We start from the raw sequence: 15,652 nt of genomic DNA, 5'->3' as shown, positions 1-15,652 counted from the left end.
TTGAAATTAAAATAATTTTTTCTAGATTTAATTTTATTTTAGTTCTGGAACCAAGAAAATTTATTTTGGTTTATTTTCAGTTTTTCACCGTTGTGTTATACACTACCATTCAAAAGTTTGGGATATATTTATTTTTTATGTTTTTTAAAAGTTTCCTATGCTCAACAAGGCTGCATTTATTTAATCAGAAATGCAGTAAAGACAGTTATATTATGAAATTTGAATATAGTTTAAATTTATTCCTTTGGCAAAGCTGAATTTTCAGCAGTCATTACCCCAGTCACATTATTCTTTAGAAATCATTCTAATATGCTGATAAACATCTTTGCTGTCAATTTTGATAAATGTAATGAAGCCTAGTGGAATAAAAATATAAATTTCTTTTTAAAAATCGTATAGATCCCTAACCTTACAATAGTGTATAAGTAGTGTATAAGAAAAACGCTTTTATTTTCCAGTTACAAATTTTACAAAATGACTATTAGGGGTTGAATATGAGACAGGCCCAAAAAAACTCTTTTTAAAACAGGAATGTTGCAGTGTAGTCACATGTTTTCTACCTAAAAAAAAAAAGATCATTAATGACTAATTTGAATGATCACATATTCATTGTATACTGTGCTTCCTCCCTTTTTCAATATATGTGTATAATTTTTAAGGATGATTGTTGTGGTTGAAAGACGTTTTTTAGGAAGTATTTTATTTGGTGTTTCATCTGTATCAAATGTTATTTTGATGAAATAGCAGTCAGTACATGTGTTTTATTAGATTATTTTACATACTCTGAAAGAAGTGTGCTCTTTTGGTTATATCAATCTCATATCTTTAATATTTACAATTCACAGTTTTCAATTACCTATTACAGGACACATTCGTTTCTTTAGAGTGTGAATTGTGACTTTCTAATGTCACACACTGGAGTAAATAATTCAGTTCTTGGGCATTGCATGACATGTTTTTATTGTTTCTGTCTGTGTGATCTTCAGGTCATGAGCTCCACGAATGGAGAGCTGAACACAGACGACCCAACCGCGGGACACTCCAACGCTCCCATCACTGCACCCGCTGAGGTAGAGGTGGCAGAAGACACAAAGTAAGTTTATTATCACTGGAAGTCCCCCAGTTGTGTTCCTAAAATAACAAATCAGTTTTCATTCTGTTAAAAAAATTACATTCTGCAGGTAAAAGCATTTGTATACAAATTACAGAGAATAATGCATCATATTAATCACTGACACTTTTTCATTCATTATTTTATTTGTTTTATATTATCCCTGTATGTGGGTGGTTATGAATCATAACAGACAAATTAATCACTGTAAAATCACTGTAGCTCATCAATTCTAATTGAAAATGAATTATTTATGAATTACTCATTTTGTCACTGCAAATTGCTATATGAATGTCCCTTTACTGCTTTAATGTTCCTCATTATGCCGCAGCGCTCTTCAGTTTTTAACCTTATTCCGCTTAAGACATTTGAATTATATATATATTGGTCTGTATTAAATTTTGCTCTGATTTTCTTTCAGGTGCTGTTGTTTTTTTAAGAGAAGAAAGAGGAAAACTCTTCAGAGGCACAAGTGAAGCGCACTCTTTGAAAAGAACTTGAAACATTCTGGTCACTGTTAAGTTTGAAATGCAAGCAAATACACAGATCTCTTTCTCTGTCTTTCTCTCTTTCTCTCTCTATCTCTTTCTCTGTCTTTCTCTCTCTTTCTCTCTGTCCCCATCACACTTTCTTTCATTGATGCTTCAACACTTAATGGAGTTCAAAGGAATGTTGTTAACAGTCCAACAGACTCTGGTTCCTTCAAAAAAAGAAAATAAATGAAGAAACATAAGAAGATGTGTAAAAAAAAAAAAAAAATCACACTTAAACACTCAAAACGATGAAAAGAAGATGATATGAGATTAATTGATGATATAAGACCACAGTGGTGTGAAAAGATGCTGTTTGAAACAGTTGGTGTATGCTAGTTTCCATGCAGAGCGTTTATCGTTCATTGATCAGGGGACGTTACATCAGTGAACAGATGATTTAAGTTTCCTTAGAAATAGATCTTATTTGTGATTAAAAACATGAGGGCAGGAGTCGCCGCTGCACTGGGAATGACCCCCACCAAATTACAAAATAACAGGACACATTTCATCTCAACCAGACTCTGGAGTCTTTTTTTTCCCTGTAATTTAATTTTTTGATTAGTTTTTTTGATTGCGTGTGCGTGTGTGTGTGTGTGCGTGTGTGTGTGTGTGTGTGTGTGTATCCACCAACAGGGACTTCAATGACATTGCATTCTAAATACATGGACATTAATATGGAGTTTGGTGCAAATTTTCGCCCATTCATCCAGTAGAGCATTTGTGAGGTCAGGCACTGATGATGGATGAGAAGGCCTGGCTAGCAATCTCCATTCCAGTTCATCCTAAAAGTGTTTGATGGGGTTGAGGTTAGGGCTCTGTGGGCCAATCAGGATTTGCACTTCATAAGCTGCTGACTCATTAATTTACCTGCAGTTCCAATGAATTACCAGATCATTCATATTAGACCCATTTAGTACTTGGTGTATTTTAAATGCTAAGTGACATATCATTATGATGAATGTCTTATGGCCACGTGTCTGTGGTATTGTCACATATCATATGACCACAAGATAATGTTCAGAGTCACCTGTGTGCATCAGATCTTGTGAGGTTTAAAAAAAGAATAGTTATCAGGCGATTGGTTTAGTAATTTATTAACACATTAGGGTTAATAGATTCGGCATTTGTATTTTAGGAACTCTAACATCTATTTGTCTGTTTCAATGTAGAAAAACATTCAGAGTTGTAGAGGTCCATTGTAAAATTATAATCATGTTACTACATATTACTTCTCACAGTTTTATTTTAAATGCTAAGTGACATATCATTATGATGAATGTCTTATGGCCACGTGTCTGTGGTATTGTCACATATCATATGACCACAAGATAATGTTCAGAGTCACCTGTGTGCATCAGATCTTGTGAGGTTTAAAAAAAGAATAGTTATCAGGCGATTGGTTTAGTCATTTATTAACACATTAGGGTTAATAGATTCGGCATTTGTATTTTAGGAACTCTAACATCTCTTTGTCTGTTTCAATGTAGAAAAACATTCAGAGTTGTAGAGGTCCATTGTAAAATTATAATCATGTTACTACATATTACTTAGTTCTCACAGTTTTTACTTTGTGCACTTAAATCCATCCTTTTTCCTTTTATTGGTTACATGCAGAACAAAATTGATTTGTTTTACTAAAACATATTTATGCTGTTTGCTTATGTTTATTCCTCCGCTAATGCCAAAACTTGACTCAGCAACAGGCCATGGATTAATGTATTAAAGATATTTATTTATGACTTGATTGCATTTTTATTGCTTTTAAATTATTTGTATTGCTTATATGTGTGTGTGTGTGTACATATGTATTACATGTATGCACATATGTGTATATATATATATAAAAAAGGTTTATAGGCCATTGGTATTTTCACCAACAAAAAAATGGTTTTAAGTCAGTTATTTCTATCTTTTGCTGTAGTGTATCAGTAGGAAATATCAGTTTACATTTATTGTAATAATGTTTATTTTACATTAATTGTAATAATCCAATGAGAATTTTGTTTGCACAAGGAGTCTGACAACAGCCAGTGCTCCACACAGAGATCTGATCTCACCATCATCCAGTCCATCGGGGATTATATGAAGAAACAGAAAAAACTGAGGCAGACTAAATCCAGAAGAACCGTGGCAACGTCTCCAAGACACTTGAAGAAACCTACCTGCAAAGTTTTAGGCACTTGTGTAAACATGCTGTAAAGTGAGGATGCTTTCAAAAATAATTTTATGAATAGATTTTATTCATCAGTTGACTTCTATTAACTAAATCAAATCGACATTTGGTGTGACCGACCATTGCGTTTCAAACAGCTTTTGTCCTAGGTGCACTTGTGCATAGTTTTTCAGGTATTTGCAGGTATGTTTCTTCACGTGTCTTGGAGACGTTGCCACAGTTCTTCTGGATTTAGTCTGTCTCGGTTTTTTATGTTTTTATGTCATTCCAGACAGACTTGATGATGGTGAGATCAGATCTCTTGTGTGCAGCACTGGCTGTCGTCAGACTCCTAAACATACAAAAATCTAACTGGATTATTACAATTAATGGCAAAAGAAATGTTTGGAAATGCAAACTGATATTTCCTACTGACACAGCAAAAGATAGAAATAAATAACTGACTTAAAATAAATTTTTGTTGGTGAAAATACTAATGGCCTTAGACTTTTGCACAGTGCTGTATATATATATATATATATATATGTGTGTGTGTGTGTGTGTGTGTGTATAGGGCTATACGTTGGTATCTTTTCCTTTCCTCCTTTAAAAGAGGGCATGTGCTGTCTATTAAAAGCATTTCATAGTAACATCCCCTTTCCCTGGATAGCGTGGGTGTGAGATGGACAATTAAAACCGAAAACAGCCACTGCTGGATGCAAACGATCAATGGCAGAAACCATTTCACGTTTACTTCAAAACTAAAGCATCCTTCTGATCGTTTTCAATGGGATTCAGAGTTCATTTCAGTCGTTTGACTCATTGGTAGCTGCGCGCAAGAGAGTCGCTCTTTCTTTCAGGCTGCACGAGCCGTTTACTGTTTCCTTCATTCACACAATGTCCGATCAGCCGGTAACTTTACCCGTGTGCAGGCGACTGACGTACGCCGCGGGACATTTCTTCAACGACCTCTGCGCGTCTATGTGGTTCACGTATTTACTGGTGTATTATCACTCGGTTCTCGGTTTCAATGATAAGAACGCAGGTGCGCTGCTGCTGGTCGGGCAGGTCGCGGACGGGATCTGCACTCCGCTCGTCGGTTACGAATCCGATCGGACGTCAGGATGTGGAAAGTATGGGAAAAGAAAGACCTGGCATTTAGTGGGTAAGAGTGTGAATTCAAACTTGTACCTGTGTTTGTAACGTAAATAAATGAGCTGTATCAAGCGGTGTGTGGAAGAGCGCGCGTTCTTTGATTTTTTTTTTCTGTCTCATGTAGTTTCCGTGGTGCTTTACAATAATCTGTAGGAGATGTATTCCGCCTAAACCCCTTAAAATCCCTGCAAACTACCGCTAAAGACATGAAGTAAGTGCAGCCGTGGATTCCGTCAGACGGAAGATTCATATTCAAAGTAAACGGGAAATCAGACGGACGCTCGTCAGCTAGTCAGGGAACTGTCAGATGCACTTTCCTCGAATAGGGTACAAAATAAAGCCTTGAAACTTAAAAACGGAAGTGTTTCAACCAACAAGTAGTAATTCAAGTTCAGGAATTCAAACTAAATTTTGTTTTGTTTTCTGTGTGTATGTGGTATGTAATTTTTAATTTTTAATTTTGTGCTTTACAATAATCTGTAGGAGATGTATCGCGCCTAAACCCCTTAAAATCCCTGCAAACTACCGCTAAAGACATGAAGTAAGTGCAGCCGTGGATTCCGTCAGACGGAAGATTCATATTCAAAGTAAACGGGAAATCAGACGGACGCTCGTCAGCTGTAGTCAGGGAACTGTCAGATGCACTTTCCTCGAATAGGGTACAAAATAAAGCCTTGAAACTTAAAAACGGAAGCGTTTCAACCAACAAGTAGTAATTCAAGTTCAGGAATTCAAACTAAATTTTGTTTTGTTTTCTGTGTGTATGTGGTATGTAATTTTTAATTTTTAATTTTGTGTGTGTTTGTGTTTGGCGTTTTACATCCATAGGCAAATATTTTAAGCTGACAAAACTATGTAAAAAAATTATAAAAATGTAAGAATAGGGAACAGGTTTGCAAATTTAGCCTTAAGCTGTCATTTAGTAGCACCTCACTAGTTTGGGACCAAGGGTTGGGTTGAGTTATAGTTATACTTTACCACTTTAAATATTTATTAAATGTTTGTTCTTTAAAATATTTACCATAAATGAAAGAAAAACATTTGTTTTCTATTTTTGTTTTTCTCACAATAACTTGGTTAACAAGCATTAGGCTACAAATGCAGCCAACACTACAAATGGTCAATCTTTGCAAAATTAATTTGCGTCATGCTGTAGAAAAGGTCCAGATGATGTCCCCTCCTGACTGTAATAATTTCACAGCACTTAAATGTTCAGTTTACTGTCCATTTCCTCCCAGGAACAATAAGCGTATTTGCCTCCTTTCCCTTCATATTCAACCCCTGCATTGGATGTGATGAGAACACCCCACAGACCACAGGACTGATTTACATCATCCCATTCATCATCATCTTCCAATTTGGCTGGGCTGCTACCCAGATATCCCACCTGTCGCTCATTCCTGAGCTGGTCACATGCGAGCACGCCAAAGTGGAACTAACATCATACAGGTATCACTACCTTCTCAAGTGAAAAAAACAATGTAGACCAATAATGTAGACGTGTTGTCAAACTTAAAGGTCTTATTCAGTGACACAATTAGACATATTTTGTCTTGAAAAAACAAAACAGTTTCCTCATTTAAAAGTCAGAATGAAATGAAAAATCTCCATAGCTATTTTTTTTAAATGAATGTTATTGATCTTATTTTAACCATTCATCCATGCATGTTTAATTTTTTGACCTGGTAATATTTTAAATCAAAATGTCATAACTCAATCTTCTGTTAAAAACTATAGTTTCTCTCTGGTGATGTATGCCAGACTTCTCCAATCATTTAGTCTGCTTAAATCCTGCTCCCTTCTTACAATCGACTGCATTCAAATCTGCCTCCATCCAATCAACAATCGATGGATAGAACCACCTCCCTACATTTTTCTTTTCGATAATCTGCTGCATTCAGATGTATGTCAGAATACGGAAGAACAGCCACTAACTTACGTTTCATTGTGACTTTAAACTAAACTCTGACTTTAGTGGAAGTCAATTTGTGGCCTTATTTAACTTTGTTATTGATGAACAAAAAATTTTTTGCTTTCCTGAACAGGTATGCTTTCACAGTGGTGGCAAACATTGCGGTATATGCTGTGGCTTGGCTCTTGTTCCACTTCCAATCCCAACATACAGAAGACCCATCGATTTCCCAGAATCTGGGCTGGGTTGATGTTCCCACATTCAGAGTGAGTAAATGCAAATATATATATATATATATACCCAATTTGGAGATCAAATTGAAAGGTTCAGTACTTACGATGTCTATCAAGCTGAAAACATGTACAATCAGAGTTAAAAGAATCATCCTCCCCAAAATGAAAATTCTGTTGTTCCAAACTTGTATGACTGACTTTATTCTGTGGAAAATAATAAAAGAAGATATTTTTAACAATTTTGGTTAATCAAACTGTTTCCGTTCCCATCAGCTTCAAAGCCAATAGGAATGGAAACTGTTTAGTTACCAACATTCTTCTAAATATCATCTACTATTTTAATGTCCTTGTAATATCTGCTTTATCTTTATTGTGACAGTATCTGGCACTCATAATGTGGGCCATCGGTACCGTTACCTCCGTCATCTTTCACATGGGCACTAAGGAGGAAAGAGACCAACCTCTGGAGAGTGAAGAGACTGCAATCCCCAGCTCTTTCCAGAGCTCCGGACCCCTGCTCCAATGGAAACACTGGCTCGTCGAGCCTGCCTTCTATCAGGTGATCTCATGGAGATCTCTCAGTTTTACCATGAACAACACACACAGACATACAAATTCAGCCTTTATTATGTACACTACGAACAAGTAAATGTCCATCTAATAATGAAATATTTCACAGTATCTGTTCATTGACAATAAAGCTATGTTTGTTTTCCTCCTCCAGGTTGCCATACTATATATGTGCACAAGACTGATAGTAAATTTGTCCCAAATATACATCCCGATGTATCTGATAAACTCCGTATCACTTCCAAAGGTGAGAAACATGACACTTAACAGTACAAACTCATAAAAAGTTTTTTGGGTGGAACATCAAAACCCAGTAACCATAAGAATGTTACATGGAAAAAAAAATCATAATCATCATTTACTTTAAAACTATTAGAAATGAAAAAAGTTGAAAAAAAATTAACCCTAAAAAACGTATAGATTAGAAATGTTGCCTTGGCAGCTACATAAAAAAATAAAATAAGTTTGAGTTGCAAAAAAAATTAAGCTAAATGGAAATATATGGTATATACCGCAAAAATGACAAAAGCACATAACAAAATTATAAAAATGTAAACTAAAATGAAAACTAAATATCTAAAAAAAAAATTTTTTAAATATCAAAATATGAATAAACACTATAACGGTAAGCACATAACAAAATTATAAAAATGTAAACTAAAATGAAAACTAAATATCTAAAAAAAAAAAAATTTTAAATGTCAAAATATGAATAAACACTATAACGGTGTATAAATAAAACTAAAATAACACTGTGTGGAACACAAAAGAAGAAGTTTTTGTTTTTGTCCATGCAATGAAAGGCAAAGGGATCCAACGGAACAATGGAGCTCATTGACTTTCATTTCTTGACATTGACTTTCATTGAAACTAACATTAACACAGTGTATTTGTACTTTTAATTACAAAACCACATGTGTACAGTGAAGCTGGTTTGGCCAGGTATGTACTGGCACAATAAAGCAGATGTAAAATTAAGCAGAATATCTTCTCTTTTTTTTTTGCAGAACTACATTGCAACTATTCCCCTGGTCATGTATGTCAGTGGGCTTGTGTCTTCTCTGCTTATGAAGCCTGTTAACAAATGGATCGGCGCCTCTGTAAGTGTTCACGGTTTCTCTCACAGGTTCAACATACTGTAAATCAAAATGCCTCATATTTCATTTCTGCCTTTGCAGATTACCTATTTTGTAGGTCTTGTGCCCATAATGGTGTTTTCCTTTTGGGTTTTGGTGGACACAAACATGGGTCCACGGGTTTACGGAGCCGCCGTGCTGCTGGGAGCCGGATCTGCTGTCATTCTGGTCATGTCACTGTCCATGACTGCCAATCTGATCGGAGATCAAAGAGTATGTGAAGATAACAAGTGATAACTTATAAACCTATTTTTGAGGGGCTTTGCACACATCAGATGCAATTAATACAAGTAATTGGTTGGTAAACAGCTTAGTTCGGTCTTGTTTACGAATTCTGAGCAAGTTGGAATTTTAAATTGGACTGACTTCAATTCCTGAGCAAATAGACTTCAAATAAAATATGCAGGGCTCCCAAAGTGTTTCTTTGCAGCAATGAACACAGCACAAGCGGTAATGCCTATAATTAGCTAACAAATAACTTATGAACTTTTTTTAAAGCAATAGTTCACCCAAAAATGGAAATTTGCTGAAACTGTACTCACCATAAGGCCATCTAGATGTAGTTTGTTTCTTGATTGGAACAAGTTTGGAGAAATTTAGCATTACATCACTTGCTCACTAAAGGATCCTCTGCAGTGAATGGGTGCCGTCAGAATGAGAGTCCAAACAGCTGAAAGAAACATCACAATAATCCACACAACTGCAGTCCATCAATGAATGTCTTGTGAAGGGAAAAGCTGCATTGTTGCAAGATACAAATCCACAATAAGGTTTTGGACTGTTTTTGCTTGTGAATGGTGTTTGATCTGTGCATATTTCTCTCCTGATTAAGACTAGACGACTTTTTCTCTGGAAAAAGCAATATTATGGATGGAGGACTTGTATATGTATTTTTGTAAGGTTGATTTGGCTGTTTATGAACTTTTTTTAAAGCAATAGTTCACCCAAAAATGGAAATTTGCTGAAACTGTACTCACCATAAGGCCATCTAGATGTAGTTTGTTTCTTGATTGGAACAAGTTTGGAGAAATTTAGCATTACATCACTTGCTCACTAAAGGATCCTCTGCAGTGAATGGGTGCCGTCAGAATGAGAGTCCAAACAGCTGAAAGAAACATCACAATAATCCACACAACTGCAGTCCATCAATGAATGTCTTGTGAAGGGAAAAGCTGCATTGTTGCAAGATACAAATCCACAATAAGGTTTTGGACTGTTTTTGCTTGTGAATGGTGTTTGATCTGTGCATATTTCTCTCCTGATTAAGACGAGAAGACTTTTTCTCTGGAAAAAGCAATATTATGGATGGAGGACTTGTATAATATGTATTTTTGTAAGGTTGATTTGGCTGTAAGCAAAATGTGTCATTTTAGCAATATCGTAGAAAAAAAACTGTCTGGAGCCCTAAAGGATCCACTTCAGAACTACTTTTCAATAGCGCTAATGATTTTATTTTATTTTTTTTACAGCAAAGTGGTGCTTTCGTGTATGGTGCAATGAGTTTCACTGATAAGGTGGCAAATGGAATTGGGGTCATGATAATACAGACTTTACACCCCTGTCAGTGAGTACTATCCAGCATTTCCATTCCACTTTAATTCCATTTCCATTCCAATTCCAGGCTCCTGACCATAATTGCTGGGAATGTAGCATCTTTAAATACCCTTCTTGTCTGTGAATACAATTTGGAATCCACAGTGGCTATGATAATCTACTGGTCTCATTTTAGGACAAATGTTCACTGGTTGTTGTACTGTGTATGTTACATTTGGCCTATGTGTTTTCAGTAGTGTGAAAGTAGTGTAGTGTAACTGTTCATTGTTTTATGTAGATTTCAACTTGGCCTTGTACAGTTTCTCACATTATTTTGCACTTTATTTACAGCACACTGGACTCTGACTGCAAATGGTTTTACCGCACTGTCATGGTGATCGTCACCGGCGGTGTGGCTGGCGTTGCAGCTCTCTGTCTCTCTACCATTCTCATCTGGCCCATCGCAATTCGCCGACGTGAGTCTTGGAATTTTTGGAAACCTATAAAAAAATGTGTTGTTGTTAAATCACTCAAATCTGGCTCAGCCAGCTAACACAAATTTTATGAGAGCTGCTGATCTTTGTTCTACATTAAAAGAGGAACTAGATTTCCAGAGGAAGCCAGATATGTACCAGAGTAAAAGGGAAATTCTGTTGGCTAAATTTAAAAAACTTTTTCTTTCTATTTTAATGGTTCTTTGATAAATACTGTGGTACTGAGTGATGGTTGTTGTATTAAATTGTCCTTACTATTTAAACTGACATTCCTCATGTGCAGGATTTTTTAGATGAGACCATTGTAAAGACAGCATGATAACTAACATTATCATTAACTAACTAACTAACTTTTTGCTTGTGAATGGTGTTTGATCTGTGCATATTTCTCTCCTGATTAAGACTAGACGACTTTTTCTCTGGAAAAAGCAATATTATGGATGGAGGACTTGTATATGTATTTTTGTAAGGTTGATTTGGCTGTAAGCAAAATGTGTCATTTTAGCAATATCGTAGAAAAAAAACTGTCTGGAGCCCTAAAGGATCCACTTCAGAACTACTTTTCAATAGCGCTAATGATTTTATTTTTATTTTTTTTACAGCAAAGTGGTGCTTTCGTGTATGGTGCAATGAGTTTCACTGATAAGGTGGCAAATGGAATTGGGGTCATGATAATACAGACTTTACACCCCTGTCAGTGAGTACTATCCAGCATTTCCATTCCACTTTAATTCCATTTCCATTCCAATTCCAGGCTCCTGACCATAATTGCTGGGAATGTAGCATCTTTAAATACCCTTCTTGTCTGTGAATACAATTTGGAATCCACAGTGGCTATGATAATCTACTGGTCTCATTTTAGGACAAATGTTCACTGGTTGTTGTACTGTGTATGTTACATTTGGCCTATGTGTTTTCAGTAGTGTGAAAGTAGTGTAGTGTAACTGTTCATTGTTTTATGTAGATTTCAACTTGGCCTTGTACAGTTTCTCACATTATTTTGCACTTTATTTACAGCACACTGGACTCTGACTGCAAATGGTTTTACCGCACTGTCATGGTGATCGTCACCGGCGGTGTGGCTGGCGTTGCAGCTCTCTGTCTCTCTACCATTCTCATCTGGCCCATCGCAATTCGCCGACGTGAGTCTTGGAATTTTTGGAAACCTATAAAAAAATGTGTTGTTGTTAAATCACTCAAATCTGGCTCAGCCAGCTAACACAAATTTTATGAGAGCTGCTCATAAATGTTCTACATTAAAAGAGGAACTAGATTTCCAGAGGAAGCCAGATATGTACCAGAGTAAAAGGGAAATTCTGTTGGCTAAATTTAAAAAACTTTTTCTTTCTATTTTAATGGTTCTTTGATAAATACTGTGGTACTGAGTGATGGTTGTTGTATTAAATTGTCCTTACTATTTAAACTGACATTCCTCATGTGCAGGATTTTTTAGATGAGACCATTGTAAAGACAGCATGATAACTAACATTATCATTAACTAACTAACTAACTAACAAAAACATAAAAACAACTGCGGAGCACGCCACGGAGGCAGCCATCAGCGTCAGCTATTTATCTAACACACATACTCAGTCTATATTTCAATTTGCACATAATATACCTGTACATACAACTGTCTATTGTTCTATACCTGGACATACAATTGTCGATTGTCGATTTGTATATTTTTTATTCCTTATTTTACTTGTTCTATTTTTTATTTTTATTATCTGTGTTTTTTGTTCTGTCACTGTCATTCTGTTACACTGTGGAAGCTTCTGTCACGAAAACAAATTCCTCGTATGTGTAAACATACCTGGCAATAAAGCTCATTCTGATTCTGATAATGTAAAGACGTTTTCCAAAATAAAATAATTATTTGAATATTATCAGAAAAGTTTTCTATTTATAGGGTAACATTATGAAGAAATTAAAAATATATTTGCATAATGCCTTTCACAGTCAATTTCAATCTAAAGCAGCATTTTATTTATTAAATATGCATTTATTAATTAAATTAAATAGCATTTATTTATTAAATATGTTACATTAACATTTTTCTTTTCTCTCTCAATGTTGGCTAGCATTTTGCAATAATAATGTATGCTTAATTGTAGCTTTCATCTAAGCATTTTATATGTAAATATACTTATTCACACTATATCTTTATGTGCTTATTTTCCCTGTATTCCTACTACAAACCCCTTACTTCCTCCTCAGGTCTCGCGGTCATCAGAGGGCTGATGGGTACAGATGACGATGAGACGAGCAGCCGTGAGATCAATGGAATACTGAACTGACAGATTCAGTGTTAAAAACGTAAAAACTCTCAACATTCGGTGAAACACTGGGCCGCACTACAGAGGAAATGCTATGTTTACTTTTCTAACTAACCAGGAACAAGGAAAAGAAGAAAATATGCTGCGCTGTGGTCATGAGTTCTTGTCTCAGCACTTTGGAGATGCGATTTTTTTTAGCATTGTTCTTACATTCTCAAGAGGCAATTTGTGTGATGTTTTTATGAGCTCAGGTCTGTCACATGGAGTGACGACTTAAACAGGGCAACAATTACACAACACATTCAAGACGAGGAAGTTGCTCTGTTGAAAAATTGCCAAACATTTCTTAGGATTCCACTGGACATCAAAAGCACATCTAGTTTGTATGAAAACTTTGTGAAGTGCCTTTTGAATACAATACAGATACTGACCATTCTTGAAAGTTTCGCAGATACTTTTATTCAAAGTGACTTGCTGTAAAGTTGCAATAGCACAAATATGTTTGCAGTAAAGCTTGTTCAGGCAGTTATGCCTGTACTGTTTTGAAGTGGTACACGTGATACTTGTAAGAGATTCGTCTCCTTTTTACTAAAACTAATAGTTTTGGGTTGGTGTCATTCTGTTGTCACTGGTTCTGCATTTACATTCCATGGACCAGAACAAAGAAATATTCACTGCTCAATTAAATAACACATCCATTTTTAAGCTGTTTACTGCTCTGCCGAGAGAAAACTAGCTAGTCGGCCACATTAATACTGCTTTGACGTTTTATGTTCACCAGTAGGTTGTTAAACCTATTTTTTATCCACTAGAGGGAGACATGTTAAAGAGCACAGTGGCGCTACTGTTGTCCCGCTGCTGTGGATTTTCGAAATTGACAAAGTAGAAAAAGAACTTAATTTTGGGCATTGTCATCCATCATGTTTCAACTTATGTCATAAAAAATAAACAGTGGCTAATAATAATTCATATTGTTATTGAAGATTATTAATTTTATTATTATTAATTTAATTATTTAAAAAAAAAAAAAAATTTTTTTTTTTTTTTTTTTTTTTTGCCAGCCGCACTCTTATGGATAAGATTTTTACTTGAAGTACCCCCTGAGATTTTAGATTAATAATTTAACAACACATTAATATTAATAATTACTGATTATGTTTATTATTACTTTAACTCTAATTATAAAAAGGAAGACTGACATTTAATACTGCTGTAAATTACAACTGTACTGTAACATTTTTTATAATTTACCTTTTTAAACTACAAGTTAGAATACTAGTAATGTCTTATTCTTCACTTTCAAACACTCAAACCTTCAAGCTTTTATCATTTCAAGATTTTATTTGGGCAGAATACTAATGGAATGTCCACAAAAATATTGGAAAATGCAAATATGTGTGCAAAAGCTATACTGCGATTAATTTGATCCCCATTTATTAATTTTTATTTTACATTGCATTTAATTTAGTATTCATTTTTCATCAACTCACAAACCCCCTGCAGTTTCCATTTGAGGAACCCTGTCCTAGTATTACAATAGCATATAAGAATCAAAAAGGGCAGGATCTATATAGTGTTTGTGGAGGTTATGGCACACTGATTCTATCATACAAAAAAAAAAAAGTTGAGCCACAAATGTTTTTGAAGATTACAGCCCTGCTTCCCTCCTGGAGCTCTGCATATAGTCCATCAATGCCGTCCCGCCGTCATACCTGAATACACTAGGGTCATAATACTGGGTGGCATTGCCATTTGAAATACATTTCTGAAACACAAGCAGCAGAAACAAATGCAAATTCACCCTTTAATTAAAGCAGAGTTGCCTGACTCCTGGGTATCAGCCCACGGTGTGCCAGCAGCAATACCCCCCTTGCAGTCTTTAAACATGCTGCTGTGGGTAATTTGAGGGGCAGGCATCATCTCCGCCTGTTAGTGTGACCACTAATTGGAGTCTGGACCATGGCCTGTACTTGGATGGAGGCAGAGTGGTGTGAATGATAAAAGATTACGTTGTGAGGGGAGCAGAGGTAGGGGACAGCCACCCAAGTGTATTGGGGTAGCTGTATGGAGGGATTCAGAGAGGTCAAGCAAATCACACACAAGCTGCCAAATCCTTTACTTTATATACTTTTATAGACCACTCATTAAAAGTGTGATAAGAGTCGTTTAGTTTTCCAACAGCATTTAATTGAAACTATGTGATGACGAATATAAAGATTTTGACTTTCACATTTGCATCTTATAGTAAAATGACCTTTTGCTACAGTTGTTAATTCAGTATAGCTGAAATTTGGATTTCATGTTATTTTGTGTATACTGTTTTATGACAGTAGTTATGGCAACAGTAATTGTATATATGGCATGTTGGTAGAAACTGTAGTTACCATAGTAAATGGCTTAGTCCATTCCACGTCTTGCACATCATGATTTTCATCTTATACAAATAAATACATAAAAAAGGAAAATATAGTAACTATAGTTTCCACAAAAATACAATTTAGATGGGACCAGAGTTATTTGGCACACTTCTTTGCTGAATATCTT

The 15,652-nt window shown here is 35.5% G+C and overlaps 2 protein-coding genes across 4 annotated transcripts in view; both read left to right on the top strand.

The window, feature by feature from the left end:
* LOC107745806 (casein kinase I) overlaps positions 1–1,815 on the top strand; it is a 68,490-nt gene extending 66,675 nt beyond the window's left edge. For all 3 annotated transcript variants that reach the window (XM_016559808.1, XM_016559807.1, XM_016559809.1), the window contains 2 exons: positions 987–1,093; positions 1,533–1,815. In XM_016559808.1, the coding sequence (XP_016415294.1) occupies positions 987–1,093; positions 1,533–1,587 (162 nt within the window). In that variant the 3' untranslated portion in view covers positions 1,588–1,815. The remainder of the gene's footprint in view (positions 1–986; positions 1,094–1,532) is intronic.
* Positions 1,816–4,482: 2,667 nt separating this feature from the next.
* Positions 4,483–14,060, top strand: LOC107745804 (major facilitator superfamily domain-containing protein 12-like). The gene is made up of 10 exons (XM_016559805.1): positions 4,483–4,961; positions 6,190–6,400; positions 6,997–7,129; positions 7,476–7,655; positions 7,821–7,913; positions 8,674–8,766; positions 8,845–9,015; positions 10,272–10,366; positions 10,687–10,811; positions 13,050–14,060. Exons 1-10 carry the CDS (start codon positions 4,694–4,696, stop codon positions 13,127–13,129), a joined length of 1,449 nt encoding a protein of 482 aa, XP_016415291.1. The 5' UTR covers positions 4,483–4,693; the 3' UTR covers positions 13,130–14,060.
* The last annotated feature ends 1,592 nt before the right edge of the window (positions 14,061–15,652 follow it).

This window comes from Sinocyclocheilus rhinocerous, unplaced genomic scaffold, assembly GCF_001515625.1.
Source record: "Sinocyclocheilus rhinocerous isolate Xijiao unplaced genomic scaffold, SAMN03320098_v1.1 scaffold558, whole genome shotgun sequence".
In the NCBI taxonomy this organism is placed as follows: domain Eukaryota; kingdom Metazoa; phylum Chordata; class Actinopteri; order Cypriniformes; family Cyprinidae; genus Sinocyclocheilus; species Sinocyclocheilus rhinocerous.
Note: the sequence above shows the minus strand (reverse complement) of the source record. Positions and strands in the feature narration are given on the sequence as shown.

Bases quoted from the DNA above. Each gene is read 5' to 3' on its own strand.
- LOC107745804 (XM_016559805.1), top strand. From the start codon at position 4,694: ATGTCCGATCAGCCGGTAACTTTACCCGTGTGCAGGCGACTGACGTAC. The intron at 4,962-6,189 runs GTAAGAGTGTGA...ATTTCCTCCCAG, and splicing joins AAAGACCTGGCATTTAGTGG to GAACAATAAGCGTATTTGCC. The intron at 8,767-8,844 runs GTAAGTGTTCAC...CTGCCTTTGCAG, and splicing joins ACAAATGGATCGGCGCCTCT to ATTACCTATTTTGTAGGTCT.